We start from the raw sequence: 17,327 nt of genomic DNA, 5'->3' as shown, positions 1-17,327 counted from the left end.
TCCACCACCCAAGTACCGCTAAATACACGCTCCGCGGGGTCTTCATGAGGACACGCGTCCTGGTTCATTGTTTCGCAGCAGCTACAACATAACCCGAATAACAGGCGCTGATGCATTCGCACCGGCAGCACCGGATGATAAAGATTTTGCGGTGGAAGTACTGTACATTTAACAAGGCCCTCGACGCGGGAAAGACTGATATTATTTTCGGGACCTGTCAGCGCCCTGCACTCGTCGCCGACGTATACCGTTGGATGGCCCACCGGATATTTGCTGTACTTGCAGATGTATGGGTACAAAGAGCAAACGTCAACATATCGTATCTGCTCCCCGTCTTTCACGTCGTACAGAGTGACCATGTTTTCCGTGCGACCACCGAAAAAAGCATCGCGCGGATTGAGAGGCTCCGCTCGAACCGGAGGGTGATCACTCACAAAAGCGCTCATCTCTAAATCTGTTTTTATCATCCGGTCATACGCGCACTCCCAAATCTCGGTTAACGTGTAGCCGCTTGAGCGGATTCTCTGCGATATAGCGTTTGTTCTCTCGAGACGCTCGTTCAGTGTATCACTGTCGCTTTGTACACGGTCTCTGTTTACAGTGAAACAGCTCAAACACCCGTGCCAATAGCAACCGTGAAACTGTAACACGTGGGCTGAATCAGGTGTTTCGTAGTAACCGTCTACTAATAAATTTTGAGGCAATTTAAACTCGCGCGAGCGTCCTGCGTGAATGATACGACGATTTAAAGAATGCTCCATCCACACGAGCCAAGAGATCGCTTTTTTTGACTGATTGTGAGCCCATCTGTAACCACCCGTAGGTATAATACCGATCGTGTTAGGTTTTAAAAAATTTTTTCGAAAGATTTGAAAGCAGGCGGACGCGATTGTTGTGTTTTCGCTAAACGGGCAAACGCGTCCGCTGTCCTTGAACATTTTCCGGAAAACCACACAGGCCTGTCTCAATACCGTAACGTCGTTTTTACAATAGGTTATGAGCTCGTTTGAAAAGTTAAATACATAAGAGGCATTCTTTAACTCGTTATACCATGCAAAAAAACGCTCGCGTTCCTCCGGGCGCATAGTGTCGGGAGAGTAATCGGCTGCGGGCGGCATCGGCCCAATATAATTTTGATTCTCGGGTCTATTGAACAGATGCGGAAAAGATCCTTTGGTGAGAGCAGTTTTTAGACCGAAAGATTTAGGCAGTGCACTCAGAGGCATGTGAAAGTAGTTCAAGCTGTCGAGAAACACGAGTTTGCCAACGCGCATTGTGATGATTTTAGTGCCGTTCATTATTAAAGACGGGAGCTGCGTTTTTTTCTCCTCGATGAAGTAGCGCAGGATAAACTGGGCGTCGAAACCACCGGCGTTATGGGCTATTAAAAATATGTGAGAGAAGCCCGGCATACTCTGTATGGCTAACTCCACAAGTTGACACACAGGGTTCGTCCTAAATATAAACTCGTGATCCCCGCAATGCTCGCACGGCTCGTCTATAGAAGCATTATCGCAGCACTTGGTGCAGACACGTTGAGCTACGCAGAGATTCGGTTCGTGAACGCGCGCTGCAGGATCACCTTTTACAGGCGTACACTGCTGCGTTTCAAAATCATAGAATATGAATATGTTCTCTTTTGGCCTCTCATCGACGCGAATAGGCCTCATATAGCACAGGCGATTATAGGGGTGCCGCGATTTACACGTTTTACAGAAACCCTCCCCGCACACATGCGTCTTTTTCTCTAAAGGTCTTATCGCGCGAAAGCAGTTACGGCACCGCTGAAGAGACTCGCAAACAGTGTTTACCCTGTGTTTACGATGGATGGTAATAGCCCTGTGATTTTCTAAATATTGTTCCCCAAAAAAATCGCAGTTACATGTCTCGCATCTGATCGCGGCAGCTGCGCCCAGAGCGCAGGGCGGTGCTTGAAGGCAGCGAGGGCATTTCTTTTTTAAACATCTATGATCCCGACGAGAACGGGCGTTACAGATTGCGCAGAAGTTTAAGCTGCCTACAGCACCACGCAGATTCAAGATAGGCTGGAAATGATGCGACCGCTCATAATACAGAATGTATAACGTGTGCCGGACTGAGCCTACTGTATCCATAACCGTCTGTGTACCGTCAAACACCGGTCTTTCGCGTCGCCCCCAAGTCAAAAACTCGAAAACCACGATAGCTAACCCCTCGCGAGCCAAATAATTCTGGTATATAGCAATTTCGCGCATACCGCAGCCAGCGGGCTGTATAACAACATTTGCGCTTCTCGTGAGCTCAAGCGCCGCCTCTTTTTGAAGCGACCCGTTAATCTGTCGTATACGCTGCCATCTAGAATGCAGAGCCCCCGAGCGTATCTCACCCCTTTCCGCGTACGCGCGTGCTGTTACTAACGAGCGCGGTAGACACAGATTGTCGGTATTTCGAATCGTTAAAATTGATTTTTTAGCAACGCCCTCGTGTGTCAAACCTTTTCGCCCCCTACCCTCCAAACCTTTAACGATACATACTTTTATATGGAAAGAATCATTAATATCCAGAGACGCTGCACTTTGAGCTATGTTTGTTATTAATTGCCAGATATCTACAAATGTATAGGCGCGGACAGGACGGAATGAAAGCCAGACGGGGCCGTGCGCTAAGCAGCTCGCGGAGAACGAGATCCCCGCGTAGTCACCACCCTCACAGTGACTCGTGAGATGCGTCAGAAGATCGCGGAATGCTCCTTCAAGCCATGTTGTCACGTTTGCGCCAGCGTGAGGTTGGCGGATACGCAATGTTATCTCCCGACCACGTAGTTGAAAACGTTTGAAATAACGGGCTGTATCGTGCGTGATGATGATCCGCCCTCCCGGGGGTTGCACATCCCCGAAAGCCTCGTTCCCCTGTGTATTGCGTGTTCTTCCCCGGCCCGTTTGTATATCTGTAATCAAACAAAGGCGTGAGTTATAGAGTAGAGATCGCCGATAAAAAGGCATATTGTAACTTTAGTGTACCTCGTACTAATCGCGGTACGCCTATAACGAGATAGCTGACGAGTCAGCTGACGAGTACCCTGTGGTAAATATAATAAAGCCTTTTTAAACATATCCTGTATATACCGCAAGGGCTAGAGATAAAGAGAGAGAAAGCGCGCGAGTGAGGGAGAAAGAGAGAGAAGACGTTATTATTTCTTTACCTGAATCACACTCCATCAGCTCTTGAAACCATAGGCCGAAGCGTCTAGCTTCTAATCGCTCCTCGTTTAGACGCTCCCCCTCCTCCTCCTCCTCCTCCTCCTCCTCCTCCTCCTGTCGAGCATCCATCGGATACACCCCCAGCTGATTCTCGGGCTGTACGAGGTCATCTTCCTGCTGACGCTGGTGGTGATACGATGGACCCGCTATCGCTCCGTCGTCATCGTTTGCTCTGGCTTGCCGGTACACAGCTGTTTGGGTTATTTCATAATTTCTGTTTATTAACGCGGTTTATTTTTATTTTATTATCATTGTACGACTATGCTTACCCAGTATATCAGACCGATCGCTAAACATCAAGGAGGGGTTGAGAATAGTCGACGCCTCGTCGTCATCAGACTCGGGTTGCAGCGGTATCGGTTCGGCCGATGCTGCCGAGGTGCTCACCCTAGGCTCTTCCTCAGCCCTCTCCTCATACTGCGGTTCTGAAAAAAAATACCGCCCCCGTAGTTTTTATGTCTAAAAACGAAAATCGAGGATAATAACGTCAAAACAGAGCTGAATACGCACGGTAGAGGGCGGTTTGATGCTCTGCTTCCTCCACAGCTCTCGTCGCCTCAGCGAGAGCCTCTTCTTCTTCTTCGTCGCTCACCGCGTCGTAAAACTGCCGATGGCCTATGGTGAAACCCTGCGGTATCGGCTCGGCCGGGGCTGCCGAGGTGCTCGCTCTAGGCTCTTCCCCTACCCCCTCCTCATGCAGCGGTTCTGAAAAAATACCACCCCCAGTAGTTTTTATGTCTAAAAACGAAAAAAATCGGGGATAATAACGCCAAAACAGAGTTGAATACGCACGGTAGAGGACGGTTTGACGCTCTAGATCCGTTTCCTCCGCAGCTCTCGTCGCCTCAGCGAGAGCCTCTTCTTCGTCACTCCCCGCATCGTAAAACTGCCGATAGCCTATGGTAAAAATAACTGCTGTATTGCTAACCGCCAACAACAGTGATTTATCGAGCTAATGGTACTTACATCTGATTTCATCGACAAGGCCTCTTACGCGGGGAGCTTCTAAAACACCGCGGCGCTGTAACTCCTCATACACAACACCCAGCACTCGTTGACCACTTAATATGCCTCTGTTATAGGCCACCACTAGAGCGCGTAAAGGGGCCCACCAGATCACGTATTTAAGTCTGTTCACGAGTCGATCACCCTATAAACGCAGCAGCTCGTAACACCATAGATCATTACACCGACGTCTCAGCTGAGCGCTATGCGGTTTTGTTAGACGTAAAAGACCCAAAATACAAGAACGCACTGATTCATCCGACATTGTAAGGGGTAATCGTTAAATACCGCTCTATATGACGGTTGAATCGCTACTGACATATCTCGAGCGAGAAGATAGGTGTGAATCATAATTAAAATGCTAGCGATATTTTTTTTCAAGACGGCAAAGGAGCAGTCGCTGAAGTTTTACAGTACTCTGCATGGTCCCCGGTGTTTGCGTGAAAAAGCACGCGCACGAGTGAGCTTTGTTTATGCCTGTGCAAGCATATTTCCGAGCATATTGCTCCATCTCCTGTATAGCATCTTCTCCCGAAGACCGAGCTGTGTCTTTAGCCCTCGGAGATACGCCCTTCATAAGTGAATCGGTTGAATCCGCAAAAATAGCATATAATAAAGAATATATATCGGTGGGGTTTGTTTAGAGGTATCAAGAGGCTGCAGCCGTATGCGTCGTTTTGAGAGCTCTGTATAAAGCATCGCGTCTCACGGGAGAGCGAGAGAGAGGTTTGCTCGCTGAAGGATCAGTGTGATGAGAGCGAGCGAGACGGTATATGGTATCACTGCTGCAACTCTGAAGCACTGTGCCTCTACATCTAGCGAAAGAGCGAGTGAGAGAATGCACGGTGTCGCGAGTGTGAGCGAGAGGGCATATGCTGTTGCTGCTGCTCTCGCGCTCGTGCGCTTCACAAGAGAGAGAGTGAGCGAGAAAATGTATCATGTCTCCAGGTGTGGGCGAGAGGCTGTGCTCTATCCTCGTTACAGCTCTGGAGCGCTCGGCCGATGCACGTGCAATTCTGATGACGCTGCACGACGGCGTCGCGAGAGCGCAGGGCCTCGCATCTCATGAGAGAGCGAGCGAGAGGGTTTATCACGGCACGGGCGCGAGCGAGATAGCATACACTATCATTGCCGCGACTCTCAAATGCTCGAGTATTGGGCCTCACGAGAGAGAGAGAGAGAGAGAGAGAGAGGATATATCATGACGTTGGAGCGAGCGAGACGGTATACGGTATCACTGCTACAACTGTGAAGCGCTGTGCCTCTACATTTAGCGAAAGAGCGAGTGAGAGAATGCACGGTGTCGCGAGTGTGAGCAAGAGGGCATATGCTGTTGCTGCTGCTCTCGCGCTCGTGCGCTTCACAAGAGAGAGAGTGAGCGAGAAAATGTATCATGTCTCCAGGTGTGGGCGAGAGGCTGTGCTCTATCCTCGTTACAGCTCTGGAGCGCTCGGCCGATGCACGTGCAATTCTGATGACGCTGCACGACGGCGTCGCGAGAGCGCAGGGCCTCGCATCTCATGAGAGAGCGAGCGAGAGGCTTTATCACGACACGGGTGCGAGCGAGATAGCATGCGCTATCATTGTCACGACTCTCAAATGCTCGAGTATTGTGCCTCACGAGAGAGAAAGAGGATGTATCATGACGTTGGAGCGAGCGAGATGGTATATGCCATCGTTGCTGGCTGTTGCTTAAAGAACCAGCGCAATGCTATGACTTAAGGTCAATGCTACGATGACGTACTCCCCCGCCTGCTTAGAGGCTGTGCCCGGTGAGCGCGAGGTACCGCATCTCAAGAGAGAGCGAGCGAGAGCGCATACGTTGACGCGTATGCTAGCACGAGAGCGAGTAAGAGGGTGTACGCCGTCGAGGTTGCAGCCACCTGCAGTTTTGATGAAGCAGCGAATACCTCAAGCTCTCGCGAGGCATCGCGCCTCGCGAGCGGCCTTATCTAAGCGTGAGAGTGAGCGAGAGGGCATGTGTGAATCCTTTGCCCCGCATACGAGGATGACTGCATCGGGCCGAGGTGTCGGCTGTTTTTACGGCCCCTCCTGTCCTTCTTTTACCCCCGCAATGATGTGCTCATCATAAGCACGTATTTGCATAAATGTCTTAGCCTTCTTCGCCCATCAGTCTTCAATCGAGTCGCGCGCGAGTATCTCGTCCCGGTCACTCTCATATTCTGTCCGTCTACAAGTTTTTTCTTTTTTTTTTGTTTTCCCTCAAAATGTATCCACGCTACCGCTATTACGAGTTTCTGTCTCGCTCATTTACGTGCCGCGTCATACGGTTGTTGAGCGTTGCGTCCCTGTACATCCGTACCGACGCTCTAGAACAATTGTATCTCCACGTGGTAGATTTAATGTATAGCGAGTTTATAGACGGGAGGTTGGGCCGGCCCATCCAAAGCGAGGAGGCAACGCCGGGTGTGAACTGTGTGGTGGTGCTGCGGGGCTCGCGTATTGCGTACCGTGGGGAAATCGTGTACCGTGATAGCGGTGATTTTGTCGAGGTGTATCTGGTGGACTACGGTGACAGTGAATTTTACGATTTAAACTGTCTCTACCACCCCTCACCGGCGTTAGAGGCGAAACCGGCGCTCGTGATAGAGTGCTCCCTCCACAGCCTCGCCTACTTAGAGGCTTTTCACTATCCCATCCATGAGATGGAAGCGCTGTGCGAGGGGCCTCTTACGGCTACGGTCATGAGCCCTCCTACACGTCACCCCCTGAGCATCCAGCTGTTTGCTGAGGACGGCCGGGATCTCGGGGGTGTTCTCGTGAACGAGCTGCAGGCCGCCTATCCCGATTACGACGAAGGGGTTGAAGACGGGCTCCTCGACGTTGCTGCCGCCCCGGACGACCCTGAAGAGTTGTGTGTGTGTGTGTGTGTGTGTGTGTGTGTGTGTGTGTGTGTGTGTGTGTGTGTGTGTGTGCGCGCGCGCGTGAAAAACGATAGTGCGTGAGACAGCGTCGTGGAGCCTGGATCGGGGACAGAGAGAGACGCGTCACCCTGGTGAGTTTTTCGATATATATTTTTTATTTTATTTTATTTTTATTTTTTATTTTTTCTTTTTAATTTTTTTGATTTTTTTTATCCATTTTAAAAATAAAATTAATATGTATAGAGAAAGAGAGATTTTTTTATTTTATATTTTTTACAAATATAAAATAAAAAAATATACACCGGAAAAAACGATGGTGCACTATGACGACACGCTTACCCCCTCCGCACACCCGCAAACCTCTCACCCACAACGCCGGCCGCTCGGCCTAGTGGGGGAAAGGAGTGGAGATAGGAGTGGGGATAGGAGTGGGGATCGCCATAGTGCACCACCTACTACTTATATTACAGTTGGAACCAAAAAGTGAAAAGATTGGCACACCTACCGCTTCGCAGGAATAGAAGTTCATAGGTATTCGCTGCGTACCAGTAATACAAACTTTGGTGATATGGGGCTAAAAACTTTAAAATTACCTGAACCACATTTTTGAAACTTATTATGGCATATTCAAGAAATAAAGTGACAGATACGCTGCATGCTGAAGTAAATCAAATAGTGTAATTTAGTATGTCTCCATGGTTATACATAGACAAAATATTTGATCACATCCAAAAATGATCACGCGTAGGACTCACACACATGAATTTTTCAATCCATAATGCCAATCGTAAACATGGTCTGGAAATACTCAATATACATATCGCTTCATCATGTTGTCAAACTTAAGAGGTGTTCATTGCATTTCAAAGATACAAATTTTGATATCACGAAAAATAAGCAACCAATGACTCATTGAAATAAATTTCCAAATTCATCGTGCAACAATTCAAGTGAATATCTATGTATTTACATGGCCCAAAGATTTTTTAAAACTTGGGTTTATAAACAAGCAATCATGAAAACTTTTTGTTATGAATTTTCCAATTTATTGAACTCAATATATGAGGAAATAGAAATACGAATGTCACTCGAATTGTCTAGAGAATGAATAGTAATTGGTATGGATATACTGTAAGCTAAGGAGAGATGGGAAAAAGGGCCCGGTGAACACAGCCAAACGAAATGAAAAAAAATATGACAACAATACATTGAATTAGACAGTTTTACTTCACCAAAGTTTTTCAAAATTTATTTGCATTCATTTACAGACAACCACGCATATTTTTTATATAATGTAATAACACAACATAAAATTTCTGTTTGGAAAGAACGTTTGAGAGGTTACAATTAGCGAAAGTTTTTTTTCTCACATAACTTCCGTTGAAAATTTTTAAAGAACCAGAACCAGGATTGCAATAAAATTATGTCATAAATAAACGTAAAATCAAAGAATTAGTAGAAGGAGAAATTTTCCAATACTAATATATGTCCAATATAACAAATACCCGCGAACCGATTGCGATGAGGGTAAACTAACCCACATGGTTTTCACAAAACTTACATAACATTTTTTTTTTTTATAGTCATATAAGAATTTTAAATCGAATTCATACAGCTCGCACTGTTTCTCCGAAATTTTATCATTTAGATCGCTGTTGCTATTAATTTGCTCATGCCATCAAAAACTGACAGATGGTTGAACAATATATCACGCCAAAGTCACTATATGTCTGGTTTTCGTAATACACTGCATGTATGACACCACATACCACTATTTTTACTAAAATAAATAGATATTGAACACTTTATTAGATGAAAATTTTTTTTTTTCACCCCGCACTTCGTAATGTCGAAAATCCGTTTGTTATAACATCAAAAACTGACGGCTGACTGATGGCATTGCATATATAGGTATATATTCATAACCTTTATTCCGCTGGAACGGTACAGCGAGTGTCCTGACCAATCATAACTCATTATTTCTGTAGCCGTGATCCCGGGACCCGAGCTTCCATAGAAATGGGTTATAGCTGGCATCAAGAGGCCTTTGATGGTGTTCTGTACAGACACGGTAAATCCATAAATGTGTTAGTAACTTTTGCATAATCTTGAGCGTGTGCAAAGTTTTTTCTCAGCATTTACGCTACCGATCGTGTTGGTTTCGTGCTCATTCGAAAGGGATTTTGAAAATTAGTCTCCAAACCAATTTTTGATTTATAAAACATCTCCTGAGCTCTGCAATTTTAGAAAATGATATGCCAGTTTTACCCCCACCACCGCGAATCGTTTTATTCAGAGAAAGTATACTCGGCGAGCCTCGGGCCAGCAGACGACAGCGCTATCAATGTACTTGTCCCGAGACTCTACCGAGTCTCTTGATATGATTTTTTTGTTCCATGATATTAACATATGGATTAGCTTCGTCTTTGATTTTTTTATGAATGAGGAATTTGAATAGACAGTTATGGGCCAGACAAGTACTTTTAACACGTATTTGAAAATAACTTGTACCGATCCAATCGACGTCGAATATGTAGTGAATCACACCAGGGGATCCTGAAAGTCGGAGAAGAATCGATTTTCTTTAAATCTCTACTATCATAATGTGAAAAATGACTTCACCCTTGATGTGACATTTTGGATTAGCCATTTTCTCAAAAAGTCATGAGCAGGAAGATTTCGGTTTCCTTATAAGTTTCTACTGTCGAATAGTAACTCAGTCAGGACTCCTTGGGCCGGAAGAGTATTCTCAACTCGAAATTAACCACAGTTTTATATGTGCTGGTAAAAAAAAAATGGGTTGCATTGTTCTTCTATATAATTGCTTAAAAGCAAGATTTTGTAACTTTTATGGTTGTCGATCTTTTAGTAATTTTGTTAAAACGTTCGAGGCAGACGAGTATTCTCAAAGCCCATTAGAACATGATTTCACAACGGCTAAAATTCAATTATTTAGTTGACTATTCTGTAAGTTAAAATCTTCATAATTTTTTTCTTTGTAATTTTTTGTTATTATAACTTTTTGTGTTTCCGATTTTTTATGTTTTTGTTTTTCTTTTGTTTATCATTTGATTATTTGTATTTTTTAATCTTCTTAAAATATACTACATTTGTATTTTTTCGATTCTCAATGCAATGTACTTTTCACTTTTGCACTTATTTGACAACGTTCAGTTCCTTTGAGCGGAACGTCTTGAGATTACGTATTTCCATATCACAGGTTCGAGGTTATTCACTAATGCATTTGAGATGGTCATTTGATACGTACATTTTGTGAATTATTTTGTAATAATTATTTGGAAGGAAGCGTGTTTTTACGAGGTTCGATATTCTTTTGAATTATAATGAAGAAGGTTTCTCATAAAGTATATGATGAGTTTGGTTTTTGGATAGTTTTTTTAGAAGCAGACTTTTACTCGGACAATACCTTTTTCAATTTCAAGAAACAATGTATGATTTTATTTTTTGAGGGTTCAATCATTTTTTCTTCAGCTGCTATGACGAGCTTGTAGTTTTTTATAGGTGTTCAATTTGTTTTGAGCATAGTTTTTCATACGTTGTAATGAATTAATATTTGACGAGGGCTGTCCAGGGGACATAAATGTACTTGCCTTCAGTTTTTTTCATCATTACTGGGATTTGTATACTACAAATTCAACATTAAAATGATCTTATCCGTTCATTTTCTTTCGTCATGGACTTTGTTTTATATTCACTGAATATTGGTCAAGGTACAATCATGTTTTTAACAATGTACTTGTCCGTATTTTCTTCCCCAATAAAGGATTTTTATGGTTTTAACATGGGTTGTAAGTTACTATAAATATTTAGCTATAATTTTTTCACGAGGATCCAAATTTATTTGACTCACCGTTTAGTACATGAACGTGAACCGTGGCATATTCCGTGGGCATTGTTGTGAGAACACATGAGTAATTCCCACTGTCAGCGGGACCAACCCTTGCTATGCTGAGGGTCGAATTAGCACCATCCTCCATCAAATCCGTTCTCACACTGAAAAATTTATAGTGAAAAGTGGAATTGAATTAGTAAGCGTATTGACGAACAAAATAACAAGTGGTTCAACGCAATCAAGACACTCGGTAGTCTCGGGAGAAGTACACTGATTTTCATTAATGCCTGGACCTGTCATTGTTACCAACCATTCGAGTTGCAGCATATGATTTCAGCGCTGCCGAACGATTTTCAGACTGATCTGTCACTAAAAATTTTAAACCTCTTTGACGACGTAACCTGTTGAAAATCCGATAGCGCTGAGACTGTACAACTGCAGCAGTCTGATCTCGTTACAAAGTGACGACAATAATTGAAAGGACGAACCAATGAAGAAGAGAAAATGATAACAGAAATGATATGATATAAGAGAAATGATAACCGTTCACGATCCGAATTGGCAATGGAAAAAATTCCACCTAACCAGTAAAATAAAATAATTCTAAAATGGATTTATTCTTCTTGGATAATTGAATTCGAACGCATGAATTCTAGGAGAGAAGCACAAAAAAAAATTAGAAATTTCTAGTATCTTAAAACGTCTTAGATGCTTTATTCGGTCGACAACGATCACAGTTATTAGTTGCAAGTATGGAATATTTTTATTTCTCTCGAATTTTCCAGACGTATTCGTGGTATCAAGAGACTCGGTAGAGTCTCGGGACAAGTACATTGACAGCCCTGTCATCTGCTGGCCCGAGGCTCTCGTCGAGACTATATTATCTCTGAATAAAGTAAATCCCCTAGGGAAAAAAAGGTTGGGACAAGTACATTGATGGTCTCTTGTTTCTGGATGACATAGAAAAAAGATTTAGAACCAGGAAAAAAATTCTATAGAAACAATAAACGAAAAATTGAAAAGTTCCAAAAAATTCAACAAAAATAAAAAACAATCGAAAAAATTCTGTAAATAAAAATAAAAAATTTTCAAAAAAATTCATAAATATTGGACAAATTGAAAAATGTACTATCCAATTTGCATGCAGTATAAAAATGTATGATATCAGTTGGAGACCAAGTTTTTATTGATAATTTGGAATATTTATCCAACAAATTGGAAACTTTAATGAAATTCATGATAATTATTTTCACGAAAAAAGTTAATGAAAAAAAAGTCATAACGGAAGTTACGTGCAGTACTAAAATGTATTATATCAATTCGAGGTCAAGTATTTATCAGTTATTCGAAATATAATCTCCGGCGACAAATGAGCGTTGAGAATCCTTGTCGGGCTCACAAAGTTTTATCAAAATTACTAAAAAATTAATGGAAATAAAATCATTAAAAATTCACATGAAAGTCATTCGTTACTTCAACAAGGTACATACTTTAAAGAATCGATTCCCCTCCGACTTTCAGGATCCCCTGGTATTATTCACAACATTCAACTTCGATTGGATCGGTACAAATTATGTTCAAATACGTCTTAAACGTACTTGTCCGGCCCATCACTTTTTATTCAAATTGCTCATTCGAAAACAAATCAAAAACGAAGTTAATGCATGTGTTAATATTAAGGATCAGTAATTCCCGAGAAAATAATTTTCCTTCGAATCGCTCTTGTCAAAATGAAACGAAAATGAAAGATGAAGTTGATTAATCTATTTATATTATATGGAATCATAATTCACAACAAAATCATTTTTCTACAAATTCCAGGAATCCACGTGCCGTACTCGACTAGTGATATTTATCAAAATGTGTACGTGACTATAGAAAAAAAAACATTGCATGGCTGAGTAGGTTCAAAAATTTCTAGTAATGCGCCTGATTATTTCTCATTTTCATTGGTTCTTACCGAATGGTATGTGTTCAGTGAAGAAAATGAGAAGTGGATATTGCTATACGAACTTGCGAACAATCAAGTTCAAATTACTTGGAGATATTATTTTTATTTTTATCCATTTTATTATATTTGTCATTATGGAACAGCCCTGATTTGTTTTCGAATGAGCAGTTTGAATAAAAAGTGATGGGCCGGACAAGTACGTTTAAGACGTATTTGAACATAATTTGTACCGATCCAATCGAAGTTGAATGTTGTGAATAATACCAGGGGATCCTGAAAGTCGGAGGGGAATCGATTCTTTAAAGTGTGTACCTTGTTGAAGTAACGAATGACTTTCATGTGAATTTTTAATGATTTTATTTCCATTAATTTTTTAGTAATTTTGATAAAACGTTGTGAGCCCGACAAGGATTCTCAACGCTCATTTGTCGCCGGAGATTATATTTCGAATAACTGATAAATACTTGACCTCGAATTGATATAATACATTTTAGTACTGCACGTAACTTCCGTTATGACTTTTTTTCCATTAACTTTTTTCGTGAAAATAATTATCATGAATTTCAATTAAAGTTTCCAATTTGTTGGATAAATATTCCAAATTATCAATAAAAACTTGGCCTCCAATTGATATCATACATTTTTATACTACATGTATCTTGGATAGTACATTTTTCAATGTCTTCAATATTTATAAATTTTTTTGAAATTTTTTTATTTTTCTTTACAGAATTTTTTCGATTGTTTTTTATTTTTGTTGAATTTTTTGGAACTTTTCAATTTTTCGTTTATTGTTTCTATAGAATTTTTTTCCTGGTTCTAAATCTTTTTTCTATGTCATCCAGAAACAAGAGACCATCAATGTACTTGTCCCAACCTTTTTTTCCCTAGGGGAAGTTTATGGTTTGATATCACGCCTTTTTTCTCAAAAGTTCCTCATTTATGTTATGACGGTTATAGGATTTTAGTATACATTTCTATGAATTATTTGCTTAGTACATTTTTAAAGATTCTATTCTCATACGAACATTTTTTATGGGATAATCTTTTTCATGAAATTATCAGCAAATATAGGACCATCAATGTACTTTTCCCAATCTTATTTTCCCTAGGTATGATGTTCGGATTATAAAGTTGGTTTCCACCATAAAAGACCAATTTTTCGTAAAAATTGTAGTGAAAATATTTCATCACAAGTCTGCTCTTGAACTTTGGCGATTTTTTTCCTTATCCTCTAATATGTTATGCCTATTAGGAACTCAACAGCATGGAGGAATCCGGGATGAGGCCTGCGAAATGAATTTCGGTTTATAATGTTTGTTTCCACGTAAAAGACCATTTTTTCTTCAAAATTGTACTGAAAATATTTCGGCACTGGTTTGGTCTTGGACTTTGGTGATTTTTCTCCTTGTCTTCTAATATGTTTTGTCTATTGGGAATCCAAGAGCATGAAGAAATGTGTGTTGTGGGCCATAATATGATTTTCGGCTTATAACGTTGGTTTCCACGAAATAAGATCTATTTTTCGTTAAAATTGTACTGGAAATATTTCGTCACAGGTTTGTCTTTGGACTTTGGCGATTTTTTTCCTTGTACTCTAATATGTTTCGTCTATTTGGAACCCAAGAGCATGGGGAAAAGTGTGTTGCGGGCCGAGATATGATTTTCGGCCTATAATGTTGGTTTCCACGAAAAACAACAAATTTCTCGTCAACATTGTACAGAAAATATTCCGTCACAGGTCTGTCCATGGAGTTGGGCTATTTTTTTTCTTCTACTCTAATATGGTATGCTTATTGGGAACCCAAGAGAATGGTAGAAAGCGGGTTGGGGGCCGAGATATGATTTTCAGCTTATAACGTTGGTTTCCACGAAAAAGGACCTATTTTTCGTGAAAATTGTACTGGAAATATTTCGGCACTGGTTTGTTCTTCCACGTTGGTGATTTTCCCCCTTATCTTCTAATATGTTTTGTGTAATAGGAACCCAAGAGAGTGAAGAAATGCGTCTCGTGGGCTGTAATATGATTTTCAGCTTATAACGTTGGTTTCCGCGACAAAAGATCTATTTTTCGTCAAAATTGTACTGGAAATATTTCGTCACCTGTCTGTCCTTGGCCTTTGGTGATTTTTTCCAAGTCTTCATACCAAGAAAGAACTGACGTAAAGATTTCCTTAATAGAACAGATTTTATTTATCCCTTTTCTTCAAAATTCAAATGAAAGATAAATCAAATTCAAGACACGAAAAATCCAACAGATTTGCCCACTTTAAATGTCGCTTTTGCATTCTGAATCTAGAGATTTCATTTCATCCAAAAAAAAATATTTCCAAAGTTTGTAAGTGGCCGCTGAGTTCTAATTATCCACAGTTTGATAGTTGCTGAAAAAAAGTACCCGAAAACTTCTAACATTTATTATGCCGGAACTCAAAGCAGCAAAAAAAACTAAGCGAACTTAGTTCAACAAAGCAACAGAATTCAAAGACGTTTAAGGTACCTGCATTAGTTTTGGAGAAAAACCATTTCAGGACAATTCAGAAATTAATTTAGAAATTCGAAAACTCACAATGGAATAGAAAAAGGAAAATTGAAGTATCTAGAAATGCGGAAGACTTTTGTGATGAATTTTCTAGATTACATGATACGGATGGAGGAAATGATTTGAATGATTGGCACACATGCTGCAACACAGAAATATCAAAGTTTGGAAGTATTCGCTGTATATCAGTCATACAAACTTCAATACCATTTGAAAATTAACACTTAAAAACTTGCCGAACCAAGTTCCATTACATATTACCATAATCAAAGATAAGGGGTGATCCGTCGCATATATATTTATCCACAGAAATTTCAGAGTTCGCAGGTATCTGCTGCGGTTCAATGTATCTGCGCAATGAGCTTCGAAGACAGCAATTTCAAATCTATCCATAAATGAGCAACTGAAGACTTTTATAATCAATTTTTTACTTCATATAGATGTTACAGTTAGAGTCAAAATGTAAAATGAATGGCACAGTATTTAAATTGTATAGTTTGCAGATTTTTGCAGTATTTTAATGATCCGAATCTACAGCATTATAATGAAAAGTTGTCAAAAGTCATGATGTTACATTAAAATGACATAGCGCACATTGCATTCAGCAATTCTGTAAGTTTCTGGGGATGTTGGTAGGCATCATATTTGATCGCATCCAAAACTGAGCAACAGTAGACTTATCGGAATGAATTTTTTTTATAATAATTCCATATTTGTAGTTTGCAAAGTGGAAATACTCACATACATGTCATTCTATAAGTTTTGTTATCAAAATTTGTGTTTGCATACCACATTCCTAAGATACGACTTTTCATATAATCAGCAAAAAAAGCATTCAAAGGCTTTCTGGAAAAGTTTCCAAATTTATCACTCGACAGACCTAATGGGAAAAGAATAACTACACACTATACCAAGACCAGATTTTTTTTTGAAAATCTGATTTACAAAATGTGCAATTCAAGATCATGGTTAGAAACCTCTCGAATCATGTTACCACAATCATCATGAAGGAGTAGAAAATCATAGAACACATATTAGGGAACGAATTAATAATATGAATCGATCCGCTGCAAACTGAGCGGGTGAAAACAAGGATCGGAGAGGGCAGAGCCAAACTGAATATCAAGCAAAATTTGGGGATGTTTAAAAATAATGACGACACACGAAATAAATTAGAAAATATTTATTCAATTAAAGTTTCTAATATCATTCTAACAGTTGCGTATATATAACCTATGTACACATGATATATAACCACGCCACTGACAATTTATTCGCACTGGACAATATTTCTCGTACTCTGGTTTAATTGAAGGATTATTTCAGTTAACACTTATTTCCAATCGAACGAAATAATGAAATCTTGAAAAGTTTCGTTGACATATATGCATCGCGCATTTTTTATATTCTTTTTCACACACACATCACAGACTACATTTACGCGGCCGCTTTGATACCGGTTTAATATATCACAAATAACAAAATAAATAGTAATATGCACTTCTTTAGATGACGAAAATTATTTTTTTATTGATCCCGCACGCACTTCGTAATGTCGAAACTCTGTTCATACGATCAAAAACTGACACATGGTTTGTACATATATATATGTATATCGGTCGAATTTATGACTGCTGCTACCAGCTGTGCTGCGCCGTGTGCTACGTTCTGAAGTTGACGTCAGATTTCCAATCATCAACAACTAATTTCAACAACCAATCACAACGTCTAAAAATGGATGTCGTCAGATCCAACGAATCAGAAACTCGAGAGCATCAAAGTGCCTTTGATGGTGTTTATAAATACAGACGCATAAATTCTTGAATGTGTTGGTAACTTTTGCATAATCTTGAGC

The 17,327-nt window shown here is 40.6% G+C and overlaps 1 protein-coding gene and 2 long non-coding RNA genes across 3 annotated transcripts in view; all 3 read right to left on the bottom strand.

Annotated features, from left to right (window-relative positions):
- Positions 1–17,327, bottom strand: part of LOC122411878 (titin homolog) — a 1,333,995-nt gene that overhangs the window by 71,688 nt on the left and 1,244,980 nt on the right. Inside the window, exon 6 of the mRNA XM_043420958.1 lies at positions 11,001–11,143. Coding sequence (XP_043276893.1) covers positions 11,001–11,143 — 143 coding nt within the window. The remainder of the gene's footprint in view (positions 1–11,000; positions 11,144–17,327) is intronic.
- On the bottom strand, positions 2,913–3,260 carry LOC122411892 (uncharacterized). The gene is made up of 3 exons (XR_006261252.1): positions 3,182–3,260; positions 3,000–3,058; positions 2,913–2,926 (listed from the first exon to the last, which is right to left on the bottom strand). It is a non-coding gene; the product is annotated as an uncharacterized lncRNA (long non-coding RNA).
- On the bottom strand, positions 3,319–4,362 carry LOC122411890 (uncharacterized). The gene is made up of 4 exons (XR_006261250.1): positions 4,032–4,362; positions 3,750–3,944; positions 3,509–3,664; positions 3,319–3,430 (listed from the first exon to the last, which is right to left on the bottom strand). It is a non-coding gene; the product is annotated as an uncharacterized lncRNA (long non-coding RNA).

Source organism: Venturia canescens, chromosome 6 (genome assembly GCF_019457755.1).
Source record: "Venturia canescens isolate UGA chromosome 6, ASM1945775v1, whole genome shotgun sequence".
Lineage (NCBI taxonomy): Eukaryota > Metazoa > Arthropoda > Insecta > Hymenoptera > Ichneumonidae > Venturia > Venturia canescens.
This window is presented reverse-complemented; position numbering and strand designations above follow the sequence as displayed.